Source organism: Chelmon rostratus, chromosome 10, assembly GCF_017976325.1.
Source record: "Chelmon rostratus isolate fCheRos1 chromosome 10, fCheRos1.pri, whole genome shotgun sequence".
Lineage (NCBI taxonomy): Eukaryota > Metazoa > Chordata > Actinopteri > Chaetodontiformes > Chaetodontidae > Chelmon > Chelmon rostratus.
Window position 1 is genome coordinate 23,659,919 of NC_055667.1, and position 20,780 is coordinate 23,680,698.

Genomic DNA, 20,780 nt, shown 5'->3' on the forward strand with positions numbered 1-20,780 from the left:
CACTTAGACCTCACAGGAAACTCCCGACTCCCCCGGCCCTCACACACTCGCTGATAATCACTCGCCACACTTTTTACTCTCACACACAGTCCCGCCGGCTTGCCGAGTCTGACCAGGGAGGATGGCTGCATCCATGTGGAGAATGAATGGGCTCTGGAGAAGGATGGCTGGAGTTCTGGTGCTCTGCACTCTTTTGCTCAGCAGTGAGTACTCTTATTATCATTGTCTATACTTTGTTCAACTTTGATTCAGCTCAATACCCCCCCCCCCTTAAAAAGTTTTCTGTCCACACACAGTCATGTATGCGGAACTGAGCTTTTTTTGTCGCTAGTTTGTTTGGGTCTTTAAGAGTCTCTAACATTATAGTAGCAAAATTCGTACATCAGTATGTTAACATCTACACCAACGGTGGCTTTTTTGCAAACTAGTTGGTGGTGGGAGGGGTTGCTTTGATGTGTTCGGCCATGAGGTTGCACACAGAGGCAGAGAGGCATGGTTAGCGGCAGGGTGGCTGCAGACACAAAGGGTCTGCTCCGGAGTGGAAAGTTGCAGTTGAGAATAATTATGCTTTACATCCTGCAGTACATCTGGTGTGCTAAAGAGTGTCTGAATGTGTGTAACCGGTTTAAAGCAGCCTCGAAAGAGATAAATGAATTTTTGCATCAGAAATAAGAGCTGTTTGGTCCAGTCTGCTGCATATATACCTGACCGTTATATATGTGGTGTTTCATGTACATATGAGTGTGTGAGCAGCATGCATGCTGCATAAAGCGACCGCATAACACATGGATTCACCAGAGAGCAAAAATAGTTCCCTCATCTGTGTTCCCTGCAGATCTGCAAGCAGTGAGTGTGTTTGTGTTTCTGTGTGTGATCATGTGGATGTGTGCGCACTCACTGGGCAGTCCGCTCCAGATCAGTCTGAGGCCTGATGCTAATTGCAGGGTGATGTATGGCTTGGACAGTGCTGCCGCCTCGCTGGTTGTAAAGCAGGACCAGTTCTAGTTCAGCCCAGCGTAACGACTTGTGCAGAACCATTAGGCCCCGTCTCTGGGCACAGGGGCGGTAAATGTTTGGCGTGACCTTGGGAAGCACCGGGAGGAGAATCCCAGACTGATGAAAATAACTAAGGGTTTGCTTTAAAGGGGAAAAGATCATGAGACGGCGGAACATGTTCGTCGTTTGCACAATAAAAAGGCACACCACATGCCGCCTGCATCAGCAGCTTAACAGATGGTAATTAGATTTACATGGAAATCTAATTACTCTGGGCACTCCCCACCAAGAAATTAAAGCCACGAAACAGGGACAACATTCAAAGACATAACTGATAATCAATCATGTATTTTTTTCTTATTACTGTTGTTAGAAAAGCAGCTATTCTACGATCTCATTATCTCTATAATTAGGATTTTTAGACATTCCTAATGAGGATTACAGCCCGTCTTGCCTTCTGCCGCATTTGCATAATACCAATTTTATTACCTCGATTACCTTGTTTGAAATAGGATCTTACATCAGACAGCTTCTGATTTCTACTTTAAGTAAATCACAAGGGTGGTGTCCCAAGTCTGCTGACCCGTCCTCATCCTTCACACACATCTAACAGCAGTCCTCCAATCGCACGGACCTGCCACATTGTTGACACTTGCGTCCAGCTGGCGTTGCGGTGTGAATTTGCAGAGGCATCCTCACACGTGGCTCCGAAAAACAAATGCAGAGAAGCTCTCACTTGAACGTATGCGGCGGTTAATTGCATCTACTGTACAGTCCTGTGTCGAGCGGCCGCGTACTCGTGAGGCTATTTCTGTTTTTGTTTGGATAACTTTCGCACCGCCGGCCAAGTCACAAGAGACAGTCTGTCTCCTCATTGGCTCTTTTCATAGTCTAAGAGCGTGTGGCTGCAGCGGCGTATGTGTCAGAGGCCTGGCCCCCGGTGGCTTTCACTGGAAGACACAAACAGTTTTATTGTTTCATGCTTCATTATGGCTGTTTTGATCTGCATGAAGAAAAACCCGCACAGCTCCCGTCTTGTTGTGTCTTGTTCAGTGTGGAGGGAGGTTAAATCCGTGCTGCATCAGACTTGGTGGCAGTGATAACACAAGCCTCATCAGGGTGGATGGGCGAGGCAGCTGATCCTAGGTCTGTCTTGAAAACACGCTTTGCAGCATTTGTACACAACAGAGAACAGCCTTACCATTAAATCTTCTCTCTTTGTCTGATCTTTGGAAGCCATGGAAACCAGCTAGCTCATTTCACAAAGGCCTTGGACTCACCACTCATCCAGCAACATATTTATGGAATCAGATCTGACGCGGCGTTGCTTATGGAAAAAAGACAAGAATATTTACAAGCGCGGGGCGAAGCAAAAGATCTTCACAATATTAGCTGTGCAGAATAGATGTAGTTGCATACTGCAGGGCTAAAGTCACTGAAAAGAGACAGACAAACATTACATGTGTTGGTTAGAAACATTGATTCAGGCAAACAAAAGCAGAGTGATGAGTGGACGGCGGGTGGGACGCAAGAGAGACAGCATGAGAGCCTTTGATGCACCCAATTAGCGGACGTGTTTCACTGTGTTTATCAGAGTAAACATCCTTGTCGTATATAAGCAGCCCAGTCACCCCGACTGCTTGGCAAACACGTCAGGTTTATGCTCCCATTTCCCATGGCTGTCATTCAGTAGTTACGCAGGCGCACAAATATGCAGCGCTGAAATGGGCATGGGCTGCGATGGTGGATGATGTCATTCAACGCCTCTTGGAGTATGCTATGAGCGGCCTCGCTCTCAAGATTTCGGGGGAAAACCCGAGGTTTAAATCTGCTCCGGAGGAGGGGGGGAGACGGCTCGCCTTGCCCATTTCAGCTCGTCGTCTACAATGGCTGTTTCTGTTTGCGGCGTCAGGGCCTCGGGCAGAGCTGAACGAGCTGTGACAATCGCTGTTAGGACACACACAACATTACGGCAAGATGTCCGCTCATGGTTGGGAGATTCCAGATTTGGTCTGCATGCGTGTGTGTGTGCGCATGCGCAAAAGCCGTCAACGCTCATTAGACATCCTTTGTATCCACACGCTTAAGTGGCCTTCAGTGGTACGAGATGGCGTAACCTGAACTGATTGACTACAAAGGAAGAAAGACAGAAGAGGCTGCTGAATTCTGTTGGGCTGAACCCTTGAAATGGACAGCACAGACTTCACAGAGAGCAGAAATCAGCATCCACATCTCCCTGCACGCAAATGCACAAAACTTTCTCAGACAGCAGCTTTGTCCTGCCAACGTAAACATGGCAGCATATTGCCACTCTCTTTCTCATGGCCCCCGGCTATTGACCAGCATTCTTTCAGTCCCAAGTTGTGATGGTGAAGTTTTGATTCACGTCATCTGCTGGAGGGCGGGGGTCTTTTATATAAGCCTTGGCAGATAGTGGTCTTATGTCAGGCTAGGGTGTGTGTCCACTTGGGCCCGAAGTTATGGCTGAGGAGCCACGTGAGCTCACAAAGTAATTAAACCTGGAGCCTGTGTTCTGTCAAGCTGCCAGTTCGCTCCAGTGATTTCTGCTTCAGCCAGGTCGGGCTGCAGCTGAAATCATTCAAATGTTCTAACGAGCGCCGCCTGTCACCGGCGTCCATCCCGTTACCTCGTCTGCCTGCCCTCAATCACAACAACAAGAGGACATTTTAAAACGCATTTTCTCTCTCTCTCAGTTATCTTCATTTGAAGGCAACTCTTTTCCAAAGAAAGCATGTTAATGATAAGTAAACAACGCCACTGTCGCCACCAACTAAATGATCATCCAGGAAAAGGAGTTGACTTGGAGAAATACATCGTCTAGCAACAATATTTACCTTGTGAAACAATCTTAATGAAAAGCAGACGCTGTGTTAGCATTCAAATCTTCCTTTTCCAATTACTGCTGTTCTGGTGAGCTTATTGTTCCTTGTTCCCCTGGCACCCTGCTGCAATTTTACAGCTGTTGGGTTTTACCAGCATAAAGCAGGAAAAAAAAAAGAAAAAAGAAAAAAAAAGGGCCTCTCCTCTGGTTTCTCCTTTATTTTCAGCCCAGAAAATTTGGCGGGACAAGCAGCACTGAGGCAGAGAAACTCCAGATATCGCCGCTCAGATCGAAATCGCTAACGAGCTGCCCTGAGATTATAGCGTGAAATCCAAAACAAGAGCTTGGAAGGATTCCCTGCCCCGTGTGTCATCCCTGCCTTTTTCACGCCGGCTCAAAGCTAAAACTTCAGCGACAGCTCAGTGATCCTGCGCCGATCGATCCAAGGTCGCGCCGATGTCCTGCCAAACGCTCGCGGAAAGCAACACAGCACATGGTGTACGTTGAATAATGAGGCAGGGCTATCTTTATGGAGGGGTGTACTGTTTACCCCCGGGGAATAAAAGCACTTAATGAGCCTCGGCTGAGGCCTTTTGACTGCCAGAGTAATTGCTCCTGGTAATTAATGTTCAGTAAAAGCCATGTCGTTTATACTTCCTAATTGAAAACACAAGACTGTGCCCTTTTGCTGCTCTTCAAGGTCCTGTGTTTGGACACCTCATGCATTTGTGCATCTAAACATTTTCTGTGCAGGTCTTTTCTTTCTTTAGACAAAACTGCAGCGTTTAGCCAAATCTGGAAGGCTATCAGATTATTGCATTATTTCTCAGTCTTCCTCTCCCACTTTGGCTCCCTCGCCTCAGTCATATCAGAGCCAGATTGTTTAAGGCTATAGGTTTCGATATCTTTTTACAACCTCTCCCCACACAGTCGCATGCAAAAACAGCAGCTGGAATCAGTCTGTGCACATCTGCAGCGCTGGTTCCGACGCAGAGAGGAGAGGAGAGCGGCTGTTTCCAGCTTCTAATCCGCTAACAAAATGGATGGGGTGTTTTGGAAACACAGGTTTAAAGTTTCACCGCTGCGCTGAAACTATTTTAATGAGTAAATTAGGGGCTGAATAAAAACAACGGCCAGTAGCTGCTGAGCGTTACCTTCTCATTCTTTGCTTTTGTCGTTCTCGAGGGTTTGGTTATCAGAGTTTATCAGAGTTTTAGTTAGCGTAACATTTTGAGCAAAATAACCTCGCCAAGCCACCGGAGGACGGTTCCTGTACAGTGCACCCCATGATAACGGCTGTAATCCCACTCCGGGAGTGTGTGTGTGTATTCCAGAGGCGGTGTGTGTTATCTGTCGCCCCCAGCATGTTGACCCCTGCAGATCGAGGAGGTCACTGCATGCCGCGCGCTGTGACAGCCACATCCTGTTCAAGGATGTGCATAGATAGCATTCCACAAACCTGTTGTTAATTCCTTTTTAATTTTTTTTTTTTTTTTTTCAAAACTATCTTGTGTTTGGTTTGAAAACAGCAGGGGCGTGGGCAGAGCGGAAAAGTCAACTTTTGCCACCAGTCTGTGCAGAAACAAAAATAGTTCTCACGTTCGGGGACCTGAGTGGCGAATCCATGGGATTTTCTCTCCGATTGTCTCTGGAGTAGCAACTAGTAGTAAAGTGGACTGTATCTGGTTTGCATGGCCATACGTAGTAGTGTGCTCTTTTTATTTTTTAATGCAGCCCGACAAGTTGGTGTGTATGATTCACTGTGTGATATGAGAGCACATTATTACCTCGAGGATAGTGCATGTATGATCGCAGGAGCTGTTATTCTAGCCTTCACACAGACATGTCTCAACTAGCTGAAACAATCAGTTACTTAATCTATTAGTTGAACAACAGAAGATAAATCCTCAATTGTTTAAGCCATTTATGAGGCAAAACTGCCAAAAATATACTCCCTTAGCGTTTCTATGTCCCAGAATTCCCTTGAGGGTCTGTGAGGCTGAAGGGATCCCTGACTGAAGCTGAAGTGGCTCTGCAGGCAGAGGATGTGGATAACTAGCGAGAGAAGGAGGGTGTGGCACATCACGACAGCTGAGGTGCTGTCTCCGTGGTCCGTGTGGAGGTCGAATGCAGGTCCTGAGATTCAGAGCTGATGCTTTTCCCCCCTATGCATGATGTCAGCGACTTCACAGCTCTCTGAGAGTACAGTGCATGTGCAGGGAGGGAAAGAGCCCCCAAAGGAGACCTACTGCAGCTGCTGTCCTCTGCTTATATGTGTGACATTGTTTGTTTCTACTGCAATTTCCTCGCTCTTCCCCAACCTTCAATCAGAGCTCTGGAATAGCAGGAAAGGTAAAAGACAGCAGCTGCAATAGCTGCCACGCTTCAGGGAGAGAAAGGCAGTTACAGATGAGTGACTGCGTATGGGACCAGATTGCACTATTCAAAATGCTACTAACCCTCTATCTTAAGTGCACATACACACACACATGCACAATCTGTGTTGGCTGCAGCCGCCTGAAACACAAACATAGCGCAGGGCGATAAAGGCTGAGCATTGTGTGCGGTTAACGATCCACTCTGAGGGTGAGCTCGCTGATCTTAAACTAGCTCACTCCAGGGTCCAATGGCATCAAGACGGAAAGAGGCACTCATGCTCAAAATCTCTGTAAAAGGGGAGATGGTGCCACACCGAAAGAAAAAACTATGGTTTACAACCTGGGTTTTATGTTTGCCGGTTATGATAACACTGCATTCGCCACAGCCATTGCTGAGATCCCAGAGCATGGCAACATCTTTAAAAACAAGCCCGACGCAGCAAGAAACACAAGCAGTCAGACGATCACAGAAGCTTTGTTTATGTGATCCCTGGCCACCCCACAGCACACAGTAGTTCCCAGTAGTACGAACAGACTGAGGAAGGGAAGCAGCTATTCAGCAGCAGAGAAACATCAGTGCAGGATGCAGAATCAAGCTGTGTGCTGCAGGATTGGACCTTGAACTAGATTTTCCAACTGAACACGCGAAGATCAACTAACATCCAAATGTGAAGTAGCGTAGTGTGTGTTTTCCCTTGTCTTACCAGGGCAGAATCAGCATTTTATTCTATACTCCCTCCAGAGAAAGTTGTGAACTCCACACTCTCCTGTGTGTGACTGCAGGTGTGTGTTCGTGAACTCATGTGGGTGTGTCTGTTAAGCAGAGCTGGAAAGCTTTTCCCCAGCGAGGAGGAGGAGGAGGAGGAGGAGGAGGGTTGAAAGGAGGTCGTCTGGAAGGAAACTGAACCAAATGCAAAAACGTAGGATCTGATTTTCAAAACAACTTCAGTATGGAACTTGATGATAAGACGCAGTCTCCCCCTCCACCTTATCATGTCTCCTTCCTGCTCTCCCCTGAGTCCACTACACTCCGAATGCCTTGGAAACATATGATTCACCGCCTGACACAGCGCTCAACCCCGGAGCCCTCACATCTGCATTAATCTCATCACTGTCCCTCATGTATGCATCAGTCCAAGCAGGGCTCGAGTGCTGCAGAGCATTTTTATGTGTTTGTGCCTATCTCAGCCTTGCAATATGATTTATTTTCAGTGTGGAATAGATCCTGGAATTCAAGCGCCAAATGGCGATATTCAATACAGGGTTGTCAGTTCAGTAATGGCCTTTCTTAATCCATTTCTCCATATATATTCTACTACAGTCAGATGCGAAATTCTTGGCTATCTTCCAAGGGATTAGGACTGCTTTATTTATGCACCTGATATCTAATATGTTTACAATGTGACTCAGTTCAGGAGTTGCTTACATTCCCCTGGTGTTTAAAAAAGTCAAGCACATGAAGTACAGTCGGGTCAGCCTGCAGACCAGCAGCTCAGTAGCTGCAACACATCCCAGCTGCATGTCAACAATATCAGCTGTGGTCCTGTGAATCCTCACAGCAGGAGCAAAGCGCTTGCCAGGAGCTACATGTGCTAGCTATGCAAGCAGGCACGGCGGTGCAAGGCGCTTTAAGCATCCGCCAAATCATGTTTGTCATTCGTGTCGGTGAATTATCTGCCTTTGTCCTGCCTCGTGATTGCCATTGATTTGTCCGACCGCAGGCAAAAAAAATGCAGCATTTGAACTGTCGCTCACCATCCCGAGCCCATATCGTATCCTCTCTTTAACCTATGATTTAGTTCTTTACATCTGGCGTGGCTGCACACCGCACACCACGTCAAACACTGGAACACCCAGGCGGAAAGCTTCAAGGAGGACAGCCAGGGCAGGAAATCCACTTGATGTAGTTTAGCAGAGAGGAGAGTAGTGAAGAGCAGGACTGAACCCAGAGGTTGCATTGTCTGCAGCGCTGGCCTCGCGCTCTCTGAGCCTTTTAAAAACTCTCTGGAGAGAGACTCAGGTTGTGTTTATGGAGTAGAAATGTGTTTCTCTGTGTTTGTGTTGAGACTGGAGGTCCGAAGGCTTCATGCTGATGCGGAGGGGCCTGTCTGGAAACACAGTGAGATTCCTCACACAGCTGTCTGAGGTGTCTGTGTCCACACTGGTGGACTGTTACTGTGTCTAAATGTCTGACACAGAGTTTCAGCGTGTGGCAGGTTGAGGTGAGCAGATTGGTGTGTGTGCATGTGTCTTTCCATGTGCATCTGTATCCGTGAGCACTTTGTCTGTGCGTGTGTGCTTAAACAAATGAACCCATTAGTACAAGGATTTATACTGGGGAAACTGGGAAGGTGACTTAAAAGCATAAATAATCATGCTTTTTCCAGTCAACACTTAATACTTAACTGACTACACAGTGCAGTGCTTTAAAAACATTCCCTAGATACTATCTGTCCAATAAAATCTTTATACTTATAAGGCATAAACTGAGGCACTAGGTTAATTCAACAGCGTGGAGGCTTAACATTTTTGCCCCACATTATTGCTCTATTAAACATAGCAGCTCAAGCCGAAGGCAATTAGCTGAAGGCTGTAATAGCACAGTTAAACGTTGCGATTTATGCCCACTTACACCAGTTAAAACGCAGCATATGACCAGCTTTGGACAACGTTCAGGCGCCTGTCAAGATCAAACACACAGCAGAAGGGAGCCGTATATTAAAGAGCCTGGTGTGCGGCGCTGGACACGTTCTATCGTGGTGGCCGCTCGCTGGTTGGGAAAAAATGATGTAGCACCACCTACTGTTTGGGGTGCATGGGTCTGTTGGAGGTGGGAGTGTCAAAGTCACTCAAGTTTATAGGATTGCAAACACATGAAACACCTAAATCTGGCACATTTATGTAAGTGTATCTGGTGATTAACTGAATAATGGCAGTGGTGCACCAAGCAAATTTTTCTCCTGATTGCGGCACAGTTTTGGTTAGAGTATAAACTGTCTACACACTATGTTGGCTTCCTTCCATGCAGAGGGGAGTGTTTAGAAATAATGGTGCGGGATGAATTAGATTACCAAAATTAACTGGATTTCATCGCCACAGTCCTTGCTGGCCTCTGTTTTTGGTAAACAGCATGATCCCTGATTGGGTCTAAACACATATTGATGCTACTGCAGTTTTCCTTTGTATCTGTGGCAGTGGCAGCAGGGGTGATGGGCTCAGCCATACCAGAAGGAGTTCTCTGTGTGTGTGTGTGTGTGTGTGTGTGTGTGTGTGTGTGTGTGTGTGTGTGTGTGTGTAATAAGACAACACAAATTAAAATGTTTGCCCTTTAATTGAACAGGGCAGGCTAATTATCTAGCCGCCATAATAATAATCTGACTCTGGACTTTAAAAGGTAATTTAACCTGTGGGAGCCATCCATTCATTTACCTGGAAAAAAAACTCACATTAAGCTAAACTTTTCTTAACCTTTCTTTGCCAGAAAGGTCTTAGCACCACCCAGCTTAAGCCCAAGATTATTACAGAAACAGGATCTCTCCCCGAGGATGGATGTGTAGTCTGGAGGCCATGACCTTTTGACTGAGCTGTTTATTTGCATAGGCTGCAGACAGTGAGAATTAGCCCACATGTGACTACTAATTAGACAGAGCCCCTGAGAACACATGCCAAATTGGTTTGGCATCTTTGGGTTGGGCATGAGGTTTGGTTCGCCAGGCCAAGCTGTTCAAACCAACCCTCTGCCCTGACCTCATTCACACAAACATTCCACTGAGTGTGTGCTGCAGATTTCATGCCGAGGTACCGTTCAGCTTTTCTGTTTTCGCTCCTGTTAAACTCTGAACCGCCCTCTCCACAGTTGAATCAGGGCTTAGGTTAGGTTATGGGTAGGTGTAGCACAGATAAATGGTTGGGGTTAGGGGTAAGGCTGTGTGCAGGTTAAGGTAAGGTGAAACACAATCATCGAGGAAACAGATTTCCGATGCAACGTCAGTGTTCTACGAACAACGGGAAGTCATAACTCAGTAAAATCTGAACACAGACATGATGCAAATATTTTTTGTCTAAGCCTGGTTCATACACTTCCTGATCATTATCTCTGATGTCCATCACGCATAAACATCCATAACTCTGCTTAAACACACACAGAAAAAGATGCCCCTCGTCTCTGCAGAACTTGCCTGAGAATCTTCAGGTTTTTACATTTTCTCCAGTATTAAAGTAATCCAGTGATAGTTGTCTGCACATCCATGAGCTCATTGCAAACAAGCACTGCTAATAGCTAATTCTGCATACTGCTAATGGTGACAAGACTGAAAAAACAGAGCTCAACTTGTACCCAATAGCTAACTAACTGTATACATGACAACATTACACTTCCTGTTTACATCCTCAAAGCCCTCAAATTATGGGAACTGTAGTTCCAAAAACTAGAGTATGATTAGAGAAGTTACAAGATGCTAGGGGGACAGCTGTCCTAATGTCTGATGGGGGGCCCACTGTGTCAGACTTGTACTAAGAGATATACGCAGCAAAAGCTTTGATTCCTGCAGGCGTTGAAGAGCATTGATTCATCAGATGAGAGTCAAAGTGTTTAAGCTGCTGTCTCCCTCTGTGTCTCACCTACTCTCCCTTCCTTGCAGGTGAGGTGATGTGTCAAGATGATGCAGCAACAGATGCCACAGATGCACCTGCAGCCGATCCAGCTGGTAGGAGCCTTGATGAACATGCAATGAGACTTGAGAAGTTGTTTCAAAGTTCAGATTTTCTTTAGGTTAGGTTATATCGCTCCATATCCACCTCTAACAGAGGCTATCATGCCATCGTGACATGACAGGCCTTGACAGACCCTGTGTGTAATAGCATCGTCTTTGGATTGTGTGCCTAGCGACAGATGCTGCAGACGCTGCGGCCCCTCCAGACGCCACCACTACCCCTGACGTGGGTGCTGCTCCCACTGTCTCTGTCGGCGCAGAATTGGCTCCTACTGCTGCACCTGGAGATAACTCATTCTTGGCGACCATTCTGACACTCCATCATGACATCCTGGATTTAGGTGCCTCAGACACAGGGACCACTGCTAGCCCAAATGCTGGAGGTGAGGTGGCTGCACCACCTGAGGTCCCAGATGACGCCCACATCCTGAAATCAGTGGTGAGTACCTGCCTGTACCGTGTCCAGATTCTCTGACTTTTCAACATCTGGAGTTACTACAACCATCAGCATTAAGTCACACCGTGCGATGCTTACTGCTTTACATTTTAATCAATATTTCTGTAGAAGGTACCACTTTTGTCTTGAGGGAAGATGTGTTTATAATGGATGACTGATGTTATGGTTCCAGATGTATAAAGTGTGCTGTCTTCCCCTGACCTCATTTGTCTATGTGCCCTGACTTCCTGTCTCCACAGCCTGACGTGACGTGTGTTGGAGAGGACGAAATCCCAGAAAATAATGCCGTCAGGGTGGAGATGGCAACCGATGATTGCGTGAGTACGAGCGCGTCTCTGTTATCTCTCACAGCACGACTGTAAAAGTAGAATAATCTCATAAGGTGTCAATCCTCCACCCTCATGTCGTTCGGCTTGCAACAATAGCTTCCTCTCCTCCCTGCCAACCACAGGCAGCGTCAAACTGCCAACGGTTGAGATTTTGGTGTGCAACATTTGAGACCACGGCGAAATGAGATGAGAGAGCTGAGCCTGGTTGCCTTCTGGTGTTGCGGTCTTTCAGCTCAGACCTTTATCTACACCTTAGGTCGAGCGGAAGTGGCTTAGTCCACTTAGAGGAAGAAGACTGACGCGTTTTAAATTGCTACAGTTGGAAACGTGGCCCCGATAAAGACGGACCTTTTCTCAGGCATTCCTCAGGCGTCGTAAATCTTGAGTCTGTGTTCCTGGCGGGGGAGACAAATGCAAAGGAGGGGTGATGTTTCCCCTCTTGTTCGGGGGTCCTTAAGATAAAAGGAGGAACAGTAAAGGAGTTGCTTCATTTTCAGGCCTTTAATACACATAGAGGTGTTTTTCAGTTTCTTTTTGCCATATTTGGAGCCATCGCAGTGCATAATTATAGTTTTCCTTCTTACTGTTAAATCCCAGTTCTGTATGCAGTTGTTCAATAATGCCTGAACGCACAGCAAACACGTGATGTTCAAATAGAACTCCCTGTTAAATTGTATAGTATATCAGTCCAGGTGAACAGAACCGAAGCAGCAGGTCAGGTCCCAGTCTGCATACTTTCGTTTAACCTCAGTTTGGATCATTACTGCATCATAAAGAGAGCCAGGACCATCTGCAGAAGTTCTCTGTCTGACTCAACCTGAAACTAAACATGGACTACAGAGCCAGAAGCCTTAGCCAGAAGATGATTGGTTCAAAATGCATGCAGCAAACACAAACAAACAAAAAAAAATTAACACAAGGTTATTCTCTTCACGCAAAAGTGAATGAATAGCACGAAAGAACTTGAACAGCCTCTATCAAGCGGACAAATTTAATAAAAGCAACAAAGCTCTGAAGTAGTGGAGAATAAGGAAGTTCTTTCTCATACTCTGTAAATCCCCAGGTCATCCGCCACTATAAAAGGCAGCGTCTTGTATGACTAAATACAAAAACACACATTTTTCTCCTGTTTCACAAATTATTTTAAGTATAAAATTAGATCTTTTTGTTGTTGAAATGTCTTTATTTACATGCAAACCTACTGTATCTCATGTGAACTCCAGCCATGGCTGCAGGAGGCCACATAAGGTCAACCAAAGCGAGGTTTGAGACACTGCAGGATTCCAGAGAATGAGACTACTTGATGGGTCGCAAGTGACACAGACAGATGGAGAAGTGAATCACTTCCACTGTAGTGATGCCTCCTCCCTGACTCAAGATCTGGGTGTTGCAGCAGAGTCCAGCTGTGGGCCCACTCCCAGCTAACTGAGGATTCAGGGTTTGCTCACAGCCGTCTTCTGGGAACACTGTGAGCTGTCTGGATGACATTACAGAGAATGAAGAGTGTTCCCAAGTTGCAAAGTTGTGCAATGAGGTGATATCATAGTTCGGGGTTAAGGTGGGAAAAAGAAGGTGTGGTCATCCTGCTGTACTTTGTCTCCATTGTGCACACAAAGGCCTACAGGCCTCAAAACTCAGGAACACACTTTGATTGTTGGCCCCAGTGATCACTCAGAAGACAGAAAATGTCCACGCTCTGCATGTAAGAAGCTGTGCACCGAAAATATGAAATTTGTTCTGACTTTTGCAAATTTTGACTGAAGCAAAAATATACATAGTGAGAGGTTCACTGTTTTATCATAATATGTAACGCACTTTCATGATTTCATGAAACAAATAGGTGAAGATGAAGGCTTTGTGTTCATCCTCTGTGTGCATTAGTACAAATCGTAACGTACAAATCCTTTCTTATAGGAAGCAACTAAGCACATTATTGAGGAGACTCCTGTGGGCTTGTGCGAGGCAAAAGACTGTGATCTTAAAATCTTCCAAAACGGCAAAACGGCGCTGATGGCCAGCGATAATGGTGGGTACTGGTGGCATCAGTATGTAGCAGCTCGCACTTTCATTTATTTACGCTCAAGGTTTTATTGCATCCTCGTGCTATTGTGTTGCAGCATTTTCAATTCCGATAAATGAAGTACTGATATATTTCTTATATTCACTGTCTCTGCAGTTAAGTTGAGCACTTTGGCTAAGGCACTCCAGAGTGAATCTTTCAAAGAAAAGGTAAGAGAACACTAGATGCTAGTTTGTATATGATGGGAAGTGAAACAACCATGAAAGCCATGTGTTTATGCTGCACACTAATTCTATACAGTATGTACTGAATACTATTCATCATAGTATACTGTTTTAGCAGCTGGTATACAAAATAAAATGTTTTACCATATTATATAAACAGGAAATGATCATGCATGTGCAATACTGAACATCACTGAACAAGTGCAGCTTCGGAATGTCACAAAGCAAAGCTAAAATGTTTTTTCTTAAGATTTAATACTCTACTTCTAGGATTTTATTCACTCTCCACAATTTATTTACATTTCTTGTAGCTTTGAGAGGCTCATTTCCTTCGTGCACTGCATTGTGGGAGAACAGTGTCCACCAATAGCCCATTAAATTCAACTGTATTTAGGAGACACACTGTCTAGATTGAGTACATTTCATTTTGTCGTTTTTCCAGCATGAACACACCACATGTCTGGACTCTATACGGGCATCTCTTTTCTTTCTTTATGAACCCAAGAATAATGATTTTTTTTGTGTGGTTCTAAATTCTCACACTCTTCTTTTGACCACAACTGTATCTCCTCAACTTTTTTGCAGCTGGGCGTGACAAAGATTGAGACCCCACCATCATCGTCGGGTTCCTCTGTATTTGTGGGGCTACTGGTCTCCGGTCTGCTTGCCGCCCTCGCAATCACTATAGGTTACTTCAAATGCCAGCGCAGGACTGACACCAAGGGGGTGAGGCTGGTAAGCACTCAGAGTGGATGTGCAATATGCTGCGCCGTATGTTGCCACCGTGGACCTCATTTGCTTTACTTTCTGGTATACATGTTCATGCCGGCTCTGCAGGAGCTGCCTGTCACTGCTGCATTATTCAGAGCGGAGCCTGCGAATTGAAAATCGTTGCATAGATGTTGCCTTTTCCACCACAGACGCTGCATAATGCTTAGTTTGATCTTGTCTGCAATTGTTCCAATTTGTTCACCTGAAGTGGTTCTTTTCATTCAATTTTTAACACTGATCTGAATGACCTCTTATATGGCCTGTAGGTGTGTTATCATTATTATCATGTGATTTGTTTTCACCATGTGTTTGAGGGTTTCTGCAATCACACCCTTCATTAAAGATTCAGGAACAGCATGCATGGACTTTCTTGGGCAAGGTTCATGTTTTACTACATCTGAAATCAAAACCGCATTATTTTCTTCCCGCCGAATCAATTGCTGCCAACGTTTTAATTAGGGAATGTTGCTGGCCGGCTATCACAGGGAATACGCAGGGAGAGTGTGCGTTATCCAAAGACCCACGCCCTGCTCTCTGCTGCCTCATTCATCTGCAAAGCTCACTGTTTCATCTACCAGCCAGACACAGCTGCATCACATGACACAGACCACATTAGAGGATGTGTTTGTGTGTTTATAAGCAGCGATGGAAGGGTGTGGGGGGTTAGTGGATGCATCTGCGTACATGTGCATGACAAAACCGCATCTGTGCAGCAACTCGAACGCTTCATTTTTAACCTCCTCGGCATATTTTTCACCAGTGATTTAACACATCAGCACAGTTTTTAACACACTGAATCAATATATGGGAAAAAAGGGAATTTCCATAATGGCTGCTATATTAGTGCTGCACACATTTGTGCAGTTTACAAAGGTGCACAGATACACACATTTCTCTCTTTCTCAAACATTTAATATGCTGTTCATTGATATGAAGGGGAGGAGACACCCAGGTGTTGCTGAAATGTTCTATCTTGCCTTGATGGGTTGTTCATTTGTGCTGCGTTTGCAGGCAGAGGAGGCCTATCCAGTGGATCAGGAGAACCAGGGCAACACTCTTGTGTCCGTGGCCCCCCTCAACCCCCCTCCAGAAACCCCGGAGAAACCCAGCGTAAACGGAGAGTCCCCCGAGGCAGCCAAGACCCAGCCTCCCCCTCCCACCAACGGCCACTCCACTACCAAGACAGCAGACACCGAGCTGTGAAACGGTCTCCAAACAATCACAGCCCAGGAACTACCCCCCCCACACACACACACACACACACACACACACACACAAACACACACACACATGCCGATGCAAACTCACCTCCCTTTCTGAACCCACTCCTGCCCAACCACAGAGCGTCCACAGCAAAGCGAGCGTCAGGGACTAGAACAACCTCCTACATCAGCGCTCCTCTTCTTGTGCTTCCCTTGCCTCCGCCTTTGGCCACGTGCCTCAACAAACATCAGGAAAACTAGTCTGATGACGACGACGATGGCGGCGGTGAATGATGTCGATGATGACGAAGGCTCAGTCCCTGGGTTGTTGACAGGCAGGCAGGCTGGGAACGAGAGACAGGAGATGGGCAGTTCTGGGTGGGAAGAGGGCGTATTTTAGCATAAATCAGCACTGGTTCCCATGATGACTGCAGCCTCTGGAGCCGCAGCCATGTGCTGTCAACACACAGCTCTGCATGTCATCAGGTTTAAAGCTCCCACCGACCCTCCACCAGTAAACACAGCATGAGCACATAAATGAAAGCTTCTTAGTTTATTGTAAAGCCATGACAGACAGAGAGGAGATGAATCACACTGCCTTGAAATCTGTTTACAAACTTCTCAGAGAGAAAATCAATTGGGCTCTGATCTCGTTTGTCTGATTGAGTTATTGATCGTGTAGGTGTGCGAATGTGTATGTCTGCTTTCGAGTCCTGCATGTGTGTGTCAACGTGTGCTTGCATCTGTACACGCACGTACACGTGCATCCGCACTCGCTTACTGTACTGTGCGCGATCGAGGGCAAGTGGCAGATTCCGATCAAGTGTGTGAGCGAATGGCGAGTCTGAATGTGACATTAGCCGCGAAACGTGTACAGCCTTGTGAGACGAGTTGACAAAGTGGCGGCTCACCGACCCGCCGTCGGTCCCCGTGGTGAGGAGGAAGGAGTATTGAAGTTTTAATCACACCATTTTCTTGGAGAGGTGTAGCCGCAAGCGATTCTCCGATCTATCACTGAAAACTGTGGTGAAAACAATTACAGGGCCAACAGGCCCCTTTACAGTGGCTCCATAGACACTGCTGAAAATCACAAGACTGACTGTCTGACCAACAGACTCATAAACGCCTCACATGCAGAGCCTCTTACTGTCAGCTCTGCCCACCCTTCTGTCAGTGTTATTCTCTTCTCAATATACTGTATATGCTCTTTCTACTATCAGTATTCTATTGAGCAGTATGTATAGTATGGTGCCTTATTTTGTACTGTTTTTATTGTGTGTACTCACATTTCCTTTCATGTGCCAAAGAATGTCATTTCACAGCTTATGTTGTATTAAACTATGTACTTCTGTGACACCTTTACGAGTTGTCATCCAGGTCATGCAGCATAAAGAAATGTGTTAAAGGCCACTAGATGCTTCTTTCTAACAGCCATTTCCCACCAATGACGTTATCTAGCTTTAGATTCTTTCGCAGGTAAAGAGGGTAAAATTGAGTCATCTTTAATAGGTTTTAATAGGACGGGGATGCCAAAATGTGACCCCCCAAAAAATGGTTTGTTCCACTCTTTAAAGTTTAAAAACCGCTAGAAAGAAGCATCATGTTTTTTGTCCTGATATTAAATACAAACGGAAGCTGCAATGTTTTTTTTGAGTCCAACTGAAACAAAGAAAAAATATTCCGCTTGCATTGATTTATCCTTACAGTCAATTTTTGTATCATTTCATTGCTAACATTCCAATGTGACTGTTTCATTTTACTAGCACCCTGTAGTTTACATTTGGTTTTAACATGAAAAAATAAAATGCCAAAAACAATGTTCTCATGAATCGTCATGTTTTCAGCCTCATTTTATTCAAAATAAAATCCTAAGAGTGTGTGGAAAGAGCAGTGAGGTTTTCAACCACAGAGACAGGAGTGCATGCATACATCTGTGCTCTAACACAAGCTGGATTTGAATCCCATGCAGCCCATAAGGTCACACAGCTGGTTTGCATAAGCAGTAGTAATGACATCACTTCACACTGTTTTGTCTTGCACAGTTTGGGTGGGGCCGCGAAAACATCCACCAGCTGTCTTTTCTAAAATGCCACAGGACATGTTCATGAGCACCACGTCAGCCCGGGGCCGACACGCTGTCCATCATGTTCATGCATGTATTTTTAATTCATTTTCTGTCACCATCCGCTGTGACAGCGTGACTAGTTCATTTCCCCCTTCCCTCAACACAAGATCAAGACCCGTGTGAATTCCTACCCGGCCGCCCGTCCCCTTCCACACCCTGCGAGGAAAATATTTCCTCAAGGCCGTCGAGCAGCTCCGTACGACAGTCCTGTTAATGCAATATGCCACGACCATCACAAAAAGCACACACCATAGACATAAATACATTGCAGTAAATGTGGTCATCTACAATCTGACACTGGCCAACTGCTGCATGGTGCAGATTTAAATCCCAGCGGACTTGAACCCTGCTGCGTACACTCATACATCTCTGTTATTTGCAGCCTGTTTGACCTTGAACTCTGTGAGGTGAACGCTCCGCTAACATCTTATTTTACACACAGAGTCTAGATTGAAGAAACCAACAGACTCCACTCATGTGAGAAGGTCGAGTTCACTTTTCACCTAACTGTCTGCTCCACATTTACTCATTCCTCTGTCTTCTGTCAGACTTAAAGGGATGATTCGCACAAATCATATAAAAAACAAAACGCACAAAAAACCCCAAATCCATTTCCTCTCACATATCTTGCCATGCAGATAGTTTGCCCTGGTTTTGAGACATGCATCTCTGGGTTTTCTGCCACCAGCCCAAAACAAAGGAGATTAATTTAATTGAATTTGTGCTGCATCTCTCACTGGTAACAATATGCTAGCTGTTGACAGTGTGCTGTGTGGATCATCCAGAATGAAGCAGACATTGTGTCTGATGCTGCTGAATTCTTTAGATATAATCTTTCAACTCTGTGAGCACCACAAAGTAAATTCCAGCCAACTCCATTGTACTCCAATGCTATCTAAATGGTCCGATACCGAATATGAGTCCATAAAAATGTTTTATTTGTCATTTGGGTAACCGACCCTTGACATTTTCCACCCAGCGGCCCCTGTACCCCTACAGTATATCCCTCCAAATCCTCTCTTCCACAGCTTTTCGTCAATGTCACACAAGTCCCCCAGCTTCAGCCTGCTCCCCACCCGTCCCTCATCCCATCCAGCTCTTAAACTTCTCCACCCCTCTACTCCTCCATCCAGCCAAGAGCAGTGTATGTGCAGTGGAATCTGGGATTACGAACAAAACTCAGCTGGTTGTTTTTATTGTGGGGTGGCTCCCCCCTCAGCATAGTTACAGCTTCCAAATACGTCATGCTTTCCGTCTCCGTGCCAAAGCACGCCCCTTCCGAACTCATTGATGGTAAGATAATATTGGGTGGAATTCAAGGGTGGGAGGTAAAGGAGAGCACACAAGAGACCGAGCGGGACCCTGAGGTCAGAAGGCGTGGTCCACAGGGTGAGCCTGTGATGGAAATTAAAAGCTGATAAACTTTCAGGTTCATGAAAAGGTTGTAGGGTTGCCAGGAGGCAGTATTAGCAAAGGGCCTCATCAAGTCTTGCATGCTGCATGATAATGGGTGTGGAACACTGGGTCGCAATTTTAAAAGTGAGAACCTGCAACATAAATAAAGAAAAATAATATTTTACAGCAAAACTACTCATATCTTTCTGTTACATCATCCTCTCCTCTCCTCTGCTTGAGTTTCCTGTTCTAGGAGAAAATACAAAAAGGGAAGTTTACTAACTTAATTCCTCTCTGGAACATCATGTTTTTTGCTGATATGGACTGGAAAACTGTGAATAACACAACATGACCTCCCTGAAGCTTAGGCAATAACAAAATCATATCTTCTAAAGTTTTTCCATGATGAAAATGCATTATATTGATTGATTCTTGTGGCCACCATGTGGTTATTTCCAGGGCAAATGAGCACAAGACAGATACAGCAAGCATCAATTTACATGCTGAGAATATTCTCACTTTTGTTGTTCCAGGCTGGAAAACAAAGAGAGCCTTTATCAAGTTTAGCAGCAGATAATTTAAATCAGTGAAACATTTGGTCGTGCATATTCAAGATTATGGTTTAAACCTGCAATAACGGGCGGTCGGCCACTTGGGGGCAGCAGAAACAAGCTGTGAGCAGAACACTGACATCATATTCTTTTGGTATCTTATTAGCAAAAAGCGGCCTATTGACACGTCCAGCAGGTAAGAAGCAACTTTAGCATTCATCTGGAATCATGTATCTGGCCTTTGGCGAGTGTAAGTCCAATACTGCCTATTCTTGTAGCTTTGTTGTTGTTCCCCACTACTGACGAATTATCTCGCTGTTAGTTAATGCCCCGCCCCATAGGTAACCATCAGTTCTCTGAAAAATAATTAACCGGTGATATTCGAAAAGCCCAGCCCATTTTAAAGGCTTACTGTTATCCTGAATGTATTTCACATGCCCGAAAGACTCATATAACCCGCTGGATAAAAGATATATAATGCTACGTCTGAAACGGCCTCTGTTTCTGACTCAAAACAAAGATGGCGGCCCACCGGCTGCCGCGATAGGAAACAGAATCGCGACTCTGCAAACAGTTCAAAACTGTTTTTTCTGTGTTGCCGGCGGAATATGTTTTTTTATCCAGCTAGTTTAAAAAGTCTTTGAGGATTCTGAAAATACCACCAGAACATCGGTAAGTGAATTTAAACAACTTTTAATCGTCGGCTAATTGCCAATGGTCACATCTGGTACCCCAATGTATGCCAGCGCGTGAGGGGGATAAACTTGGGCTAGCTGCT

The 20,780-nt window shown here is 45.5% G+C and overlaps 1 protein-coding gene across 2 annotated transcripts; it reads left to right on the forward strand.

The window, feature by feature from the left end:
• si:dkey-261h17.1 lies at positions 1-17,749 on the forward strand. Of its 2 annotated transcripts, none has more exons than XM_041946188.1 (8): positions 1-203; positions 10,857-10,922; positions 11,102-11,367; positions 11,625-11,702; positions 13,629-13,740; positions 13,891-13,943; positions 14,544-14,693; positions 15,741-17,749. In XM_041946188.1, exons 1-8 carry the CDS (start codon positions 122-124, stop codon positions 15,930-15,932), a joined length of 999 nt encoding a protein of 332 aa, XP_041802122.1. In that variant the 5' UTR covers positions 1-121; the 3' UTR covers positions 15,933-17,749. The 2 variants fall into 2 exon arrangements, with proteins under 2 accessions (XP_041802122.1, XP_041802123.1); XM_041946189.1 differs by having other exon boundaries at positions 11,108-11,367.
• Positions 17,750-20,780: the final 3,031 nt, after the last annotated feature.